The following is a 12,748-nucleotide window of genomic DNA, read 5'->3' as shown; positions in this document are numbered from 1 at the left end:
AGGCTAAACAAGGGCGGCCAAGTTAGTCGGTAAGAATACGTAGTTTTCAGCCTGCAAGTCATTATTCACACATCTTGATAACTAGTTGTTTGTTTATTAATGAAGGACAGTAAGCTGGGAGCTTTACTTTGTTTGGACAGAGCTGAACTCATTCAAGAATTTGGCCTTTTTAAGCACAGAAAAAGGACACACAAATCACCAATTTGTATTTCTGTCTCTCTGTTTTTCTCTTTTGTGCTTTCCCTCAAAAAAACTATTCTATGACTGTCTTTAAGGTTTTTTTTATGAATATAGATCTGGTAAATGTGTTAGTAGCACATTTTTGGCTTCTCAGGGGACGGGCACATCCACGAATGCTCTGGATGTTGAAGTGGATTCCGGGCTTTGGCATCGTCCGCAGACGGAAAGGGGGAGGAAATGAGTCCAGTGATGCTTCTTTTAGCTGACCCAGCTCAGAGTTATGGATTATAACGTAATGATTGAATTCTTAACTTTGACCTACCTTTGTTTTTGTCTCTGCATTCTCAGGTTTTGCGCTGGATAAAGGGATTTCCTTTGTCATGCTTGATTCTTTTTTTTAACATGAGTTTTCCTAAGTGTATTATGCTTCTAAAGGGAAAAGAAATGCTAAATTAAAACTTTTTTTCTCATTTAAACTATGCTCAATTTTTGTCAAACATTTCCGTTGCCCTCAGGTAATCATTAAAACCCTCTAGAACATATTAAAGTTTTAAGTTTTAAAACTGTATCTGCTCTTGTAGATCTCCATTACTCTCAGGTATGTGCGGAACTAAAATCTAAGGTCATCTCAATGTGAAACAATGTGGAAAGCAGCCTTTTTTCCCCCAGTATTCACACACTGATAAAATATTTACTGCAGAGACGCTTTGACTCTTTTCATTCACCTTGTACTGAAGCTGTGCTGTGTCAAACAATGATTGCCAAACATCCAAAGAAGGCTAAAATGACAAAAATTTCACAACAAATACACCAAAAAATGAAATACAAAGCAGCTATATTCCATATGTTATATGTTCTACCTCTTTGAAAATACAGCCTCATGTCAGTCTTTCACGCCCTCAACCTCTCTTCTTCGTACCACCAAAGCTTTTAAAAATATGTATTTTGTGTGTCGTCAGTGTGTGCATCCCGCTGCCAGAAGTTCCTGATCTCACGGGTGGGGGAAGACTGGATCTTCCTCATTCTGCTGGGACTGCTCATGGCTCTGGTCAGCTGGGTCATGGACTACGCCATCGCCTTCTGCCAAGAAGGTAGGAAAGAGACGGAGAGGCGCAGCTTAGCATTAGGCTGCAGGGCCACAGGGAGACGTGGACAGTGGATGTTGTCCATGAAGCATTAATTCAAACTGAGATGAGTGTCCAATAGTGCCGGAACGGAGGTTGGCTTTTCATTCTGCGGCCAGGATAATGGATGCATTTAGCATCGTTGGTGTTGGAATAGGTCCATTATTGGTATTAACCTCAAACAAACAGCAGGTCTAACAGACCTGGTGCGTGTAACAGCATAATTTTGCATTAAGAGGCGGAACAGGCCTCTAAATGAGAGCCACGCTGGTGTGAATTAGTGTTTTTACCCTCACAGCGTTTCCCCGGCGATGGATTTCTCCCTTAAGCCCGGGGGTCACTTCCTTTATTGTGTTTTATGAGACTGTAAATTTGATGGTAAAGAGAAGTAAATGATGAAGGGGGAGGGAGGCGGATGAGGAGACGGCGGCAGGAGGAAAGCGTGAGGGAGAAGGTCAAGGGCGGAGAACAGAGGAAGTCTGGTGGATCTGCAGACCATGAATCTTAATAGACAGAGGAGCTTTGCTTTTATGGTTTCTCCACTTTATAATGAGATGAGCTTACGTGTCTGTGTGCAGCACAGAAGTGGATGCACGGAGGACTGGACAGCAACCTGCTGCTGCAGTACATCGCCTGGGTCACCTATCCCGTGGTGCTCATTACCTTCTCGGCAGGATTCACGCAGATTCTGGCACCCCAGGCTGTAGGTAAGACACGCAGGCACACGCGTGACCCCGTCTGACGTCTCCACAGAACACATTTCTGTGCCTAATTAATGCTCGTTTCATTTGTTTGGGAGATATTCATAATGTGTCCCAGCGCGCCACCCCGCAAGGATCCTGTTCGCCGCTCGGCATTTGCGTCGGGGAACCCGAGTAATGCGTCTCCGACGCTCTGCGCACACTGGAAACCACTTGAATGCTAATCAGCCTCTTCTTCTCCGCCCTTCTTCTCTTTCTTCTCTTCTTTTCCTCGTCTCCTCATCCCTCTTTCTTCCCATCTCCATGTGTGCGATTGCTCTCTTTCAACTCGTCACTCCTCCTCCTCCCTCCCCCGACATCCTGACCGACGACTCCTTCCTGTTGGGTCACAGGGTCAGGCATCCCTGAGATGAAGACCATCCTGAGGGGGGTGGTGCTGAAGGAGTACCTGACTTTTAAGACATTTGTGGCCAAAGTCATCGGCCTGACCTGTGCCCTGGGCAGCGGGATGCCTCTGGGGAAGGAGGTGAGGACTCTCCACACACACACACACACACACACACGGTCTCTATAGCTGCTAAAGTGTGATACCAGTAATACCAGTAACCCAATGTGTAACTTTTTTATTTTATTTTTATTTCGTTTTTTATAAACACATTTTATTGTGTTATTAGTGGCATTGCCATAATTACAGTACACAAACTTTTCATTTTTAAACAACATAACCCCTTCAATGTGTAACATTTAAAGGGGTAAAAAAAATGTTGATATTCTTCTTGATATTCACATCATAAGCAGGTTTGTTTGCATATTATGTTAATTTATTTATAAATTCTTACGACCTGGCCCTTTAAAATGACACACTGACAAATTTGCAAGACAATTACTGGGGTCTTCTGTCAAAAGTATTTTAACAGGGCCTCATTAAAGTCTTTATTAAAGCCAAGGCTGGGGGAAAAAACATTTGTTGCCAATAATCTTTTCATTACCCATCCAGGAAGCACATAAATTAGTTTAAATCTGAGCAGGATTTACTGGCTGAAGGGTTTTTTTGTTGAATGGAACTCGTCTGGTGATAAAATGTGATTTGTCGTCACATCTGGTAAGCTATCACACAAATTCTGCAGCCTCCACTCATCTTCCCTCCTCTCTCAGGGGCCGTTTGTTCACGTCGCCAGCCTGTGTGCCGCTCTGCTGAGCAAACTCATGGCCGCTCTGTTCGGTGGGATTTTCATGGTAAGTAAAGCAGGCGCTTAAAAAAACTCTGGAGGTGGGGGACACAAAGACACTTTCAGACATGCTGACTCACGCCTTTCTCAATGCTAAACATTTGAGTTTCACTGTTGATTGGTTAGCCTTTTGTCCTTGTGTGAGGTGAATTGGGTGCTTTTACTCCTGGATCGATTGCAACTGAGCCCAGAGAACCCCGTTCTCAGCTCCCTTCCGTTTGCAGTGAGAACACAACTGACCAAGCAGCCGCAGAAAAATGCATTTCGCATGGCAATAGACAGCAAAAAAAAATCTCTTGTCGATATGGACTGTACAGTGTCATATATCTTATGTATGAATACATTTTTAGTTAGTTCACGGCTCCTTTATAATTTGTTTGCCCCTGCTTTTGCTACTGCGTCATTTTTTGTGTGTGTTGTCCAGAATCCGGTAACCCGTTTTCCTACCTAAATGTCATCGAGGTGTTTCACCTTCTCATTGCAAGTGAACCTGCACCTCGTTCATTGTTGTTGTTATGAAACTGTCTCACAATGCAGTCAGTACAAATCATCCTCAGTAACAACATAATAGTTCCAGGTGTGAAAGCCCGTCCATGCAACTCAGAATAATCCATGTAGCATGAACGTGATATAAAGGCAGTGTATTTCATTCATTGCATCACTGAACTATGAAACACATTTCTTTGTAAGCTTTTTTAAACTCTTTTCATTTTTTTGTGCTCTGAAAATTTGACATTGCCTGTTTTTTCATTTTGGATCTTAATTCAGCAAGTTTTATGTTTTTATATTTAATGATCGATTTTGAAGTGTTTTGTTTTTGGTGAGACCTGTAAAGTTGCTACCACTAGGCAGGAGAATCTGGTCTCTCCTCATCGTTTGTTCCTTGTAGGTTGAAGCTTAAGAAATGACCAGAATGGTTGCTCAACATTTTTTAATGATTCCTTGACTTTCTGCCATCCCTCAGGACACACTCTCACCTCCACTCATGCGTCGAGGCCACACCGGGCGGCTCTCCAGTCTGAGTCTGCACTGCTTCTCCCCCACATGTACTGGCAGCACCAGAGGAAGATAGAACTGCAGTAATGTGGAGGAGGAAGAGAATAAACACACACAAAAAAATAAATAAAAATAAAATCTCCGTCTGCACAGTTGGGGGGTGCGGGGAGGGGCCACTGCGCAGCCGTTTGACTTAATCAGTCTGTGAAAATGTTAATTCACTTTGCTGCGGACTCAAGACTGTGTTTACCGAGGCTCATCCTGTTTGATTTCGTTGCGTGATTGGGATGATAAGTCGGACGTGTTCCAGTGGCCGAGACCGAAGAGGTAACCTGCACGCTCACACTGATTGCACTCACACCTGTTTCTGTCTGCTTCTCTTTGTGTGTGTGTGTGTGTGTGTGTGTGTGTGTGTGTGTGTGTGTGTGTGTGTGTGTGTGTGTGTGTGTGTGTGTGTGTGTGTGTGTGTGTGTGTGTGTGTGTGTGTGTGTGTGTGTGTGTGTTCCCCCTACTTTCACTGCTAAAGGAAGAGCCCTTTGAGGGAAGCAAGGTATGAACGCGCAAAGTCTTCATCGCCAATTCCATCAACATGAATAATCCATGCTGTCCATCTCCAAGGCTTGCAATAGATGAATGCCTTTCCATTCTGTCTGATTGTGTCCAGTGAACCATCACAGTGAGACATCGATCTGTCCTGCTGCCCTGGCTTTTGCACAAACATCTCATTCCATGAATGCGACATGCAGTCAGATATGGCCTGCCAGCTTCTGCCACACACACACACACACACACACACACACACACACACACACACACACACACACATACACACCCACACCCCATCACTGTGAACAACAATGCAGCAGCTGCCTGACAGGAAAACATCTGGCATTTTTCCATGAGAACATATCTTTGGTCTTTAAATGTGTATGCAACGTACACACACGTGTGTGTGTGTGTGTGTGTGTGTGTTTACGTCACGCAGGATGTGCATTATTCCTGAATTTGCGGTTTGGTGTGCCTCTGATCCTTGTCTGCCAGAACGAGCTGAGGAACACAGAGATGCTGTCAGCCGCCTGCGCTGTGGGTGTGGGCTGCTGCTTCGCCGCCCCGATTGGAGGTAAAACAACACGGTGGCAGATGGAGGAACAGATGAGGACAAAACACGGCCAGCGTGCAGGACAGCGAGGGGTCAATCTCATTCCGTCCGTTATCGAACTCTTAAACCGACAGGGGCGGAACACTATTTCAGCAGCTGCTAGCAGGGGGAGCGTGAAGGCGTAGCGCCTCCTCGAGAGGATCGCCATGCGGTGGCCCATGAACTGCATCATTGATGCAATCCTCATGGTGGTGTTTGTCACTAATGTCTGATGCTTTATTTGGAAGAAGGACCAGGTGAAGGATATTAGACACAATATTATAACACCGGCTGCTTTCTGTTGCTGGTTTCACGAGGAGATCATCAGCAGAGATTGTCAGCAAATTCTCATTATATACACTAAAATAAATCAGTGGGTGACAAGCTGTACGTTGTAACTTCTCTCATTTAGCATAAAAAGGTTTTGGTGTTTTAGTTCATTCCGTATAAAGGGCCAAAAAGAATGTGCTGCTTTATTTTTTAATTTTTTACTTGCACCAGTAGCATCCGAGTGGTGTGTTTGTTTGTGGCACAGGGGTGCTGTTCAGCATTGAGGTGACGTCAACGTTCTTCGCGGTGAGGAACTACTGGAGGGGTTTCTTCGCCGCAACCTTCAGCGCCTTCATCTTCAGAGTGTTGGCAGTGTGGAACCAGGAGGAAGGTAGAAGTCCTGCTTCATGATGGCTCTTCTCTGCCTGTCTGTCTGTGTAAATGTGCGTGTTTTGGATTCATTCTGTTGCGTAGTTGGTCATTGTTGAAAAGCAGTATTTGTCCAGCACCTTTTTCTTCAAATAGAACAGAGGAATATTTAGTTGACAATGCAGCCTTCTTCTCTCCTTTCATCCTGAAGAGACCATCACTGCTCTCTTCAAGACCCGCTTCCGCCTTGACTTCCCGTTTGACCTTCAGGAGCTGCCCGCGTTCGCCATCCTTGGGTGAGTGTTTTCTGCTGGACCAGTGCCACATTAAACTGATCCGGGATCTGCGCAGCGTCTGATTTACTGTGGAGATTTGAGGTCTTATTCAGCTTCACCCTCTCCTCTAAGTCACATTCTCACATGGCTGAAGGTCGATTTGTGTTCAGTGGAGCGGGCATGAAATTAACTTTGTACTCTGATGATTAGGAGCACAAGCTGTGTCCAGATTGTCTCGTTTCAAAATTGATTTGTTTGATGCCAACAGGCTTAATCAGAGGAAATAAAATTCATGAACCACCACTCGGCTTTCCACAAAGAGGCTCAGCAAAGCAGCTGCTTTTTCATTGGCAATGGGAATCTTTTTTTTTCAAGGTTGCTGGTTTCATTCTCTCCCAGGATGCTGCGCTGACAGACCGTGTCTTTGTCTGTCCGGCAGGATCGCCTGTGGTTTTGGTGGCGCTCTGTTTGTTTATCTGAACCGGCTGATTGTGCAGTGCATGAGGAAACAGAAGACCATCAACAAGTTCCTGCTGAGGAAGTGAGTATCTGAGGCCTGCTGATAACAGGAGCGTCACACCTCCTTGATTCGACATTTTGGAAACTGTAGTTATCGCTGCATAGCCGAGAGCTCAGGGAAAACCGCAGGATTACCTGTGAATCTATTGTTGAGAGATAATTGGCCTGTTCAGCTTCCTTTGGAAAGTGTCCAGGTATGTTGAAAATATTTAAAATTGACAGCAATCGATTCTTTAGGAAAAAACATCCCAGTTTTTTCTGTATCAAAATAACTTTCATTGCATCTTACAATTTTCACAATACATTCAGGTGGCTGTTTTGAACACCAAATATATTAGGTGGCGTTATTCCTAGGGCTTTTAGCCTCTTTTAAGTTTGATATGTGTGATGTAATCATACCTGTGTTAAGACTCCACCCTCACCTTCAGTTTAAGTGTATAACGGTGATTACACAGGTAATTTTAGTCACACAATGATTTTGAATCTATTATAATGTAAGCAAGAAACCAGATGTTGCAGCTTTAAAAGGATGATTTACCTCATACTACTGCTCACCCTCAGGTCTAGTCTCACATGGGTGAAAATTAAGTGGAATTAGAAAATGCCACCAGAGTGTTTTAACTGACATCGGTCAGACGTTTGGGATGAACTGTCCCTTTAAAAAAAAACAGCGCAAGTTTTTTATGTCACGGTGTGACTGGCGTCCAGGGATGTCTGGGTAGAGCCCTCGCATGAATCTGGTCTGTTTCCTCTGCTTCACAGGCAACTATTTATAGCCCTGCCACTCTCGCCGCTCAGAAATCAAGTGTGCGCAAACAGTGTGGCAGGCACACCCATTAATGACCCCACAGTCCGTCTCTTCCTGTCAGGCGCCTGGTGTATCCCGCCCTGGTCACCCTGCTGGTCTCCACCCTCACATTCCCGCCGGGCTTCGGCCAGTTCATGGCCGGGCAGGTGAGAAAATGTTTTCGCACTCCTCTGACAGTTTGGAAGCATGACGTTCAAAGTGTCACAAAATGATTGACTGTGATTTCAAACGAAGGCAGATTCCGTTGACATGTCGGTAGCTTTTGTGCTCCTTTGAGGGAGCTCAACATGGAGGGTTTTTTTTTTTACACTCTAAATTTTACTTTAAACTAGAGATGATAGCATAGATGCACCAATACCACTCTTTTACAGAGCGAGTATAGTACAAGTACTTGCTTTTCAGTACTCAGCGATACTGATAGCGAGTACTCAATAAGGCCATTACACATTATATTGTAGAATTATTATGATTTTTTTTTTGCATTTTTTTTCCACAGATTTTCTATTATTTGAAAAACATTCGTCTGTATCCCTACTTTAAACAGTACAAGAAACCTCACATTAATGTCCAAGTGTTGATGACTTATTGGAAACAATCTAGCAAGATATAGAAGTAAAATTGCAATTGGAGCAGAAAGAACTGCTTCTTCACTCAAGATTTTCAAGGCTGATGGTGACATGTTCTTCTTAGGATCTGGTTGTGACAACGCAGCATTTTTATTTTCAGCGAGCCATCCTGCGATCCAGCTGTGACAAGACGTGCAGAGGCAGTCAGTCAGTGAGCTTGACGCAGTGGTATTTTTTTGTTTTTTTGGCTCTTCCCAGTGTGCGTCACACTGCGGGTACCAGTCAGCGACGCTCACACAGCCGACTAAATGATTTCACATTACGCAAAGCATTGTGTTATGTTAATCATTTGAGACCCCTCACTGTGCAATCGACGCAAAACCCTGTCAGCTCTCCACGCGACGCACCACAAGGTGCAAATGCAGCCCAGCGGAAATCTTGTCAGCCAATCTGCAGAAATACGCAACGGAAATAGAGAAATTTTCTGGCCTCCGCTTGTGTGTCTCTGCTGTACCGATCTGTCTGTCAGGGTTCAAGAGAGAATTGCTCATCGGAAGCGTCTCTGCTTGTCCCCTCAGCTGACACAGCACGAGTCGCTGGTCGCACTGTTCGACAACCGCACGTGGTGCCGCGAGGGCGTGGCCGAGGAGTTTGACTACATCAGCCACCACCACCACGCCTGGAAGCACCCGCAGGTCAACGTCTTCATCACCCTCATCCTCTTCGTCGTCATGAAGGTGGGCTTCAGACGCGGCAGGACAGCAGAAATTTGGGAAAACCTGTGAAGGATTCAGGCCTTTTTGACTCTCTCTCTCTCTCTCTCTCTCTCTCTCGCTCTCTCTCTCTCTGTCTCTCCCTCTCTCTCTCAGTTCTGGATGTCTGCGGTGGCCACCACCATGCCTGTTCCCTGTGGGGCCTTCATGCCAGTTTTTCTTATCGGTGAGTGAAATGTTAATCTAAAAGTTGTCCCTGGAGGAGTTCAAATAACCCTTGTGGTGTCTTTGTTGTCGGCGATGTGTGTGTGTGTGTGCGCCAGGTGCAGCATTCGGCAGACTCGTCGGAGAGATCATGGCGGCCGCGTTCCCTGATGGCATCCACGCTGACGGCAGCGTCTATCCCATAGTTCCCGGCGGCTACGCCGTGGTTGGTGAGTGGTTCCAGATCGGTTCCTTTTCAGTTTTTTTTTATTTTTTATAACCACACATTTTATTGCTTCCTCTCATTCTTTGCCCCCTTTGTGATTTGAGTTGACAGCCACGCGTTGTTGATGTCTTGACAGCAGTTTGCAGAGTGTGTCATTCGAAAGCCTGCAAGAGTTGTCACCAAACACAAATTTGCCAGTCACGTCTCATTGGCTACTGTGACTGGTTTGACTTCAGTATAATAAATCAGAATGACATCCAGCAGCGGAAGTTTGACTTAAACTGCTTTGCCCCGCCAACGTATTAATCTCAGTTGGAATCATGTTGCATTGCATTTTAAGAAGCCGAGAGCCCAAAATTGATTTTTTTAAAACTATATTTTTCTCTCTAATCCACATCCCTCCTACACAGGGGCTGCAGCGTTGTCTGGAGCAGTCACCCACACCGTATCTACCGCAGTCATAGTGTTTGAGCTGACTGGTCAGATCTCCCACATCCTGCCTGTGATGATCGCTGTGATTCTGGCCAACGCCGTGGCCCAGTCACTCCAGCCATCTCTCTACGACTCCATCATCCGCATCAAGAAACTGCCCTATTTACCCGAGCTGGGCATGGGCCATCACGAGTAAGACTGCCTGTGCACTGAACACATTTCTACATGAATGTCTTACTCATACTCACACCTCTGTTTCCTTTGTGTCTCTTACCCCTTTTTTTTTTGTTTTTATAACCTCTGTTTCACCACCTCGCCATCTGCTGGCCGCCGCGCCACATTTCAGGAAGTACAACATCCGCGTAGAGGACATAATGGTCAGGGACGTGCGCTTCATCACCCTCAACTCATCCTACCGGGAGCTGCAGGAGATGCTGGTGACCAGTTATCTCAAAACACTGGCGCTGGTGGAATCCAGAGGTGAGAGAAGAACCTGTTGTTGTCTGTGGTCACTGTCACTGCTTTTGAATTCCTCATCACCTTTTGGTTCAAATATAAACAGCATTGTAAAATCTTTCATTATGTCTTACATTTTTGACAGTTGTGTTCATAGCTACAATTTTTGTTTTTTTATCTACTGTGCACATTTCTTGTTGTAACAGTGTTTGGCCAGGTCAATATAAAAGGGATATTAAGCTCAACAGGTCTTTCAACAGCCGAACCAACTGTTAAATATCAATATTGACCAATGTCCAGCTGGATGCTGGCGAGGGATTATTGTGAGGTTCAAGTCTGAAGCCATACAGGCAGAAAATACATTTCCCCCCCAAGTCTTAGAAGCTAAAATAATTTATTAAATAAATGTTCAGACATCTTTGACAAAAAATATTATTTGTTTGGGCTGAAGACAAAGTTGCACTTGACATTTTTGGTTGCAGTGTGATAAAGTCAACTGTCTAAGCTGTAGCACTGTTCTTTAACCTGTCCAGCCAATCTGAAAAACGTTTGCCCTCGACCCTGGCCTTGTGGTCCGCCTCCATTCTCCCTCAGACTCCATGATCCTGCTGGGCTCCATTGAGCGGCTGCAGCTCCAGTCCCTGCTCTCCATGCAGCTGGGCCTCCAGCGGAGACAGGAGTACCTCCGTCAGCTGGCCCAGGACAACGGCACCCCGGACCCTCTGCCCAGCCTCACCAGCGACAGCTCGCCCAGCTCCCCGTGCGCCCACAGCCACGTCAGAGTGCCGGCCACCAACAGCAATGCTCGCCAAGCGGTTCGCTTCCTGGTGAGCGCCCAAGAGGTGTGACACATCTGGGGGCCGTCCAGAGAGGGGTCGAGAGGGCTAGTTTGGCCTGTAGGGGGTGGTGTGGGCTGTAGTGCATCAGGCAAAGCATGTGGCGAGCATGTAGCAGTAGGTAAAGGCACAGATGGAGCTATTAGACAGCCACAGCGGTAAGTGATTGCAAATGAAGCCTCAGTATCCACAATATCTCTACTTACATTAACACATTTTTTCTGTCTCTCTGTCGTCTGTGCCCTTACCTGTGCTGTCCTGTTTGTTCATGTGCATGTGATCCTACTCGTCGTCTCTCTCTCTCTCTCTCTCTCTCTCTCTCTCTCCCTGTGTGTGTGTGTGTGTGTGTGTGTGTGTGTGTGTGTGTGTGCATAAAAATGTATTTGTATGTGTCTATCTGCATGTGGGGTGTGTGTGTGCGTGTGCATGTGCGTGTGTGTGTGTGGCATTGTCTGTTAATGCACTGTCTATGTAGATCTCCACAGAGGAGTCGACCTCCTTCAGCCCGGTGGTTTCCAACGTTCAGCTCCCTCTCAAGTCCGCCTTGAAAACTGTCTCGGCCATCAGCGACACGGAGACACCAAACAGTATGTACTGTGACAATGCAGCATCCCTGATGCGAGGAGGCGTAAAAAATAATTGTTATCCTCTCACCGTAAAAGCACCAAATGGTGATTTTCTTTCTTTTTTGGCCAGTGTTCTCTATGCGCAAGATGCGAGGTGCCTCTAGTTTGTCAGTGAGCAAACCAGATGTTAGAGAAGTTCACTCCACTGCTTAATGGCTTAATTGTGCTTGATACTGTCCTTTTGTGATGTCACAAAGGGAATTTGTACCTTTGGAGAGCTTATTGTGCAATAATCCACATAATTCTATGTTTTAAGTAGACAGAAATATAAAACCTTTAATTATTGTTTATTATATTATTTAATCCCGTTTGCATCTTTTGCAGTAATAATTCTCTATTTCTCCACCAAGGTTCTCAGACCCTCTCTTGTGCTGATCAAGACCAGGAGTTAATGGAGGTGAGAAGAATAATAATGTTGAATTAAAAAAACACAAAAAACAAATGTGTGATTGTGTGGCCAACCGTATGCGTGGGTTTGTGCGCTTGCTTCAAGTTCTTGCGTACGCGGCTCAGAGGTCACGCAGAATCCGCCCACAGTCACGCAGGGGTCTCCTATGTCACACTGTGGCCCTGGGTTGTTGCTTCAAAACATTTGTGAGTCATTGTGCTGCTACTACACCAAACGCCTTCACAGCCCATCAAATGCCTTTGCACATTCTGTGTAAAACACTCTCATTGTTTTTTTTGAATGCTAATCTTAAGGGCCCAGTGCACATTGTTTTATCACCGTCACAGCAAAACAATATTTGATGCAAAAGAACACAAATGGCCTCTGCTCAATAACTTTTGAAGCTTTTGATTTACATACAGTAACAATCGCTCTTACTGGAACAGTTTGGAATAAAAGAAGTGTAGCAGGAGCCTGTTTGTCAGATACGTTTTGTCATCCAAAAGTCAAGCAAGTTTGTGTAAGTTTGTTCAAAACGTTTTTTTTTTACTTAGGAAACGTGTTTTGGCAACAACACCCAATGTCTGCAATCTGGAATTTTTCCACACTGTTTGTGATACACTTTCTCTGTCCCTCTCAAACAAATAAAATTGAAATTGAAGTAAACTACTACTACATGTTGTAAAAATACA

The 12,748-nt window shown here is 45.1% G+C and overlaps 1 protein-coding gene across 5 annotated transcripts in view; it reads left to right on the top strand.

Annotated features, from left to right (window-relative positions):
• LOC142885181 (chloride channel protein 2-like) overlaps positions 1-12,748 on the top strand; it is a 39,467-nt gene that overhangs the window by 21,967 nt on the left and 4,752 nt on the right. For 3 of the 5 annotated variants that reach the window (XM_076021386.1, XM_076021387.1, XM_076021382.1), the window contains exons 3-20: positions 1,140-1,271; positions 1,883-2,011; positions 2,398-2,531; positions 3,161-3,241; positions 4,757-4,780; positions 5,272-5,350; positions 5,904-6,029; positions 6,219-6,303; positions 6,722-6,823; positions 7,653-7,755; positions 8,754-8,912; positions 9,045-9,114; positions 9,212-9,322; positions 9,729-9,942; positions 10,097-10,230; positions 10,801-11,048; positions 11,518-11,629; positions 12,019-12,065. In XM_076021386.1, the coding sequence (XP_075877501.1) occupies positions 1,140-1,271; positions 1,883-2,011; positions 2,398-2,531; positions 3,161-3,241; positions 4,757-4,780; positions 5,272-5,350; positions 5,904-6,029; positions 6,219-6,303; positions 6,722-6,823; positions 7,653-7,755; positions 8,754-8,912; positions 9,045-9,114; positions 9,212-9,322; positions 9,729-9,942; positions 10,097-10,230; positions 10,801-11,048; positions 11,518-11,629; positions 12,019-12,065 (2,090 nt within the window). The remainder of the gene's footprint in view (positions 1-1,139; positions 1,272-1,882; positions 2,012-2,397; positions 2,532-3,160; positions 3,242-4,756; positions 4,781-5,271; positions 5,351-5,903; positions 6,030-6,218; positions 6,304-6,721; positions 6,824-7,652; positions 7,756-8,753; positions 8,913-9,044; positions 9,115-9,211; positions 9,323-9,728; positions 9,943-10,096; positions 10,231-10,800; positions 11,049-11,517; positions 11,630-12,018; positions 12,066-12,748) is intronic. The other 2 variants (XM_076021385.1, XM_076021384.1) reach the window with 2 other exon arrangements.

Source organism: Nelusetta ayraudi, unplaced genomic scaffold (genome assembly GCF_046127955.1).
Source record: "Nelusetta ayraudi isolate G7.1 ecotype Tasmania unplaced genomic scaffold, CSIRO-AGI_Nayr_v1 ptg000011l, whole genome shotgun sequence".
In the NCBI taxonomy this organism is placed as follows: Eukaryota; Metazoa; Chordata; class Actinopteri; order Tetraodontiformes; family Monacanthidae; genus Nelusetta; species Nelusetta ayraudi.
Note: the sequence above shows the minus strand (reverse complement) of the source record. Positions and strands in the feature narration are given on the sequence as shown.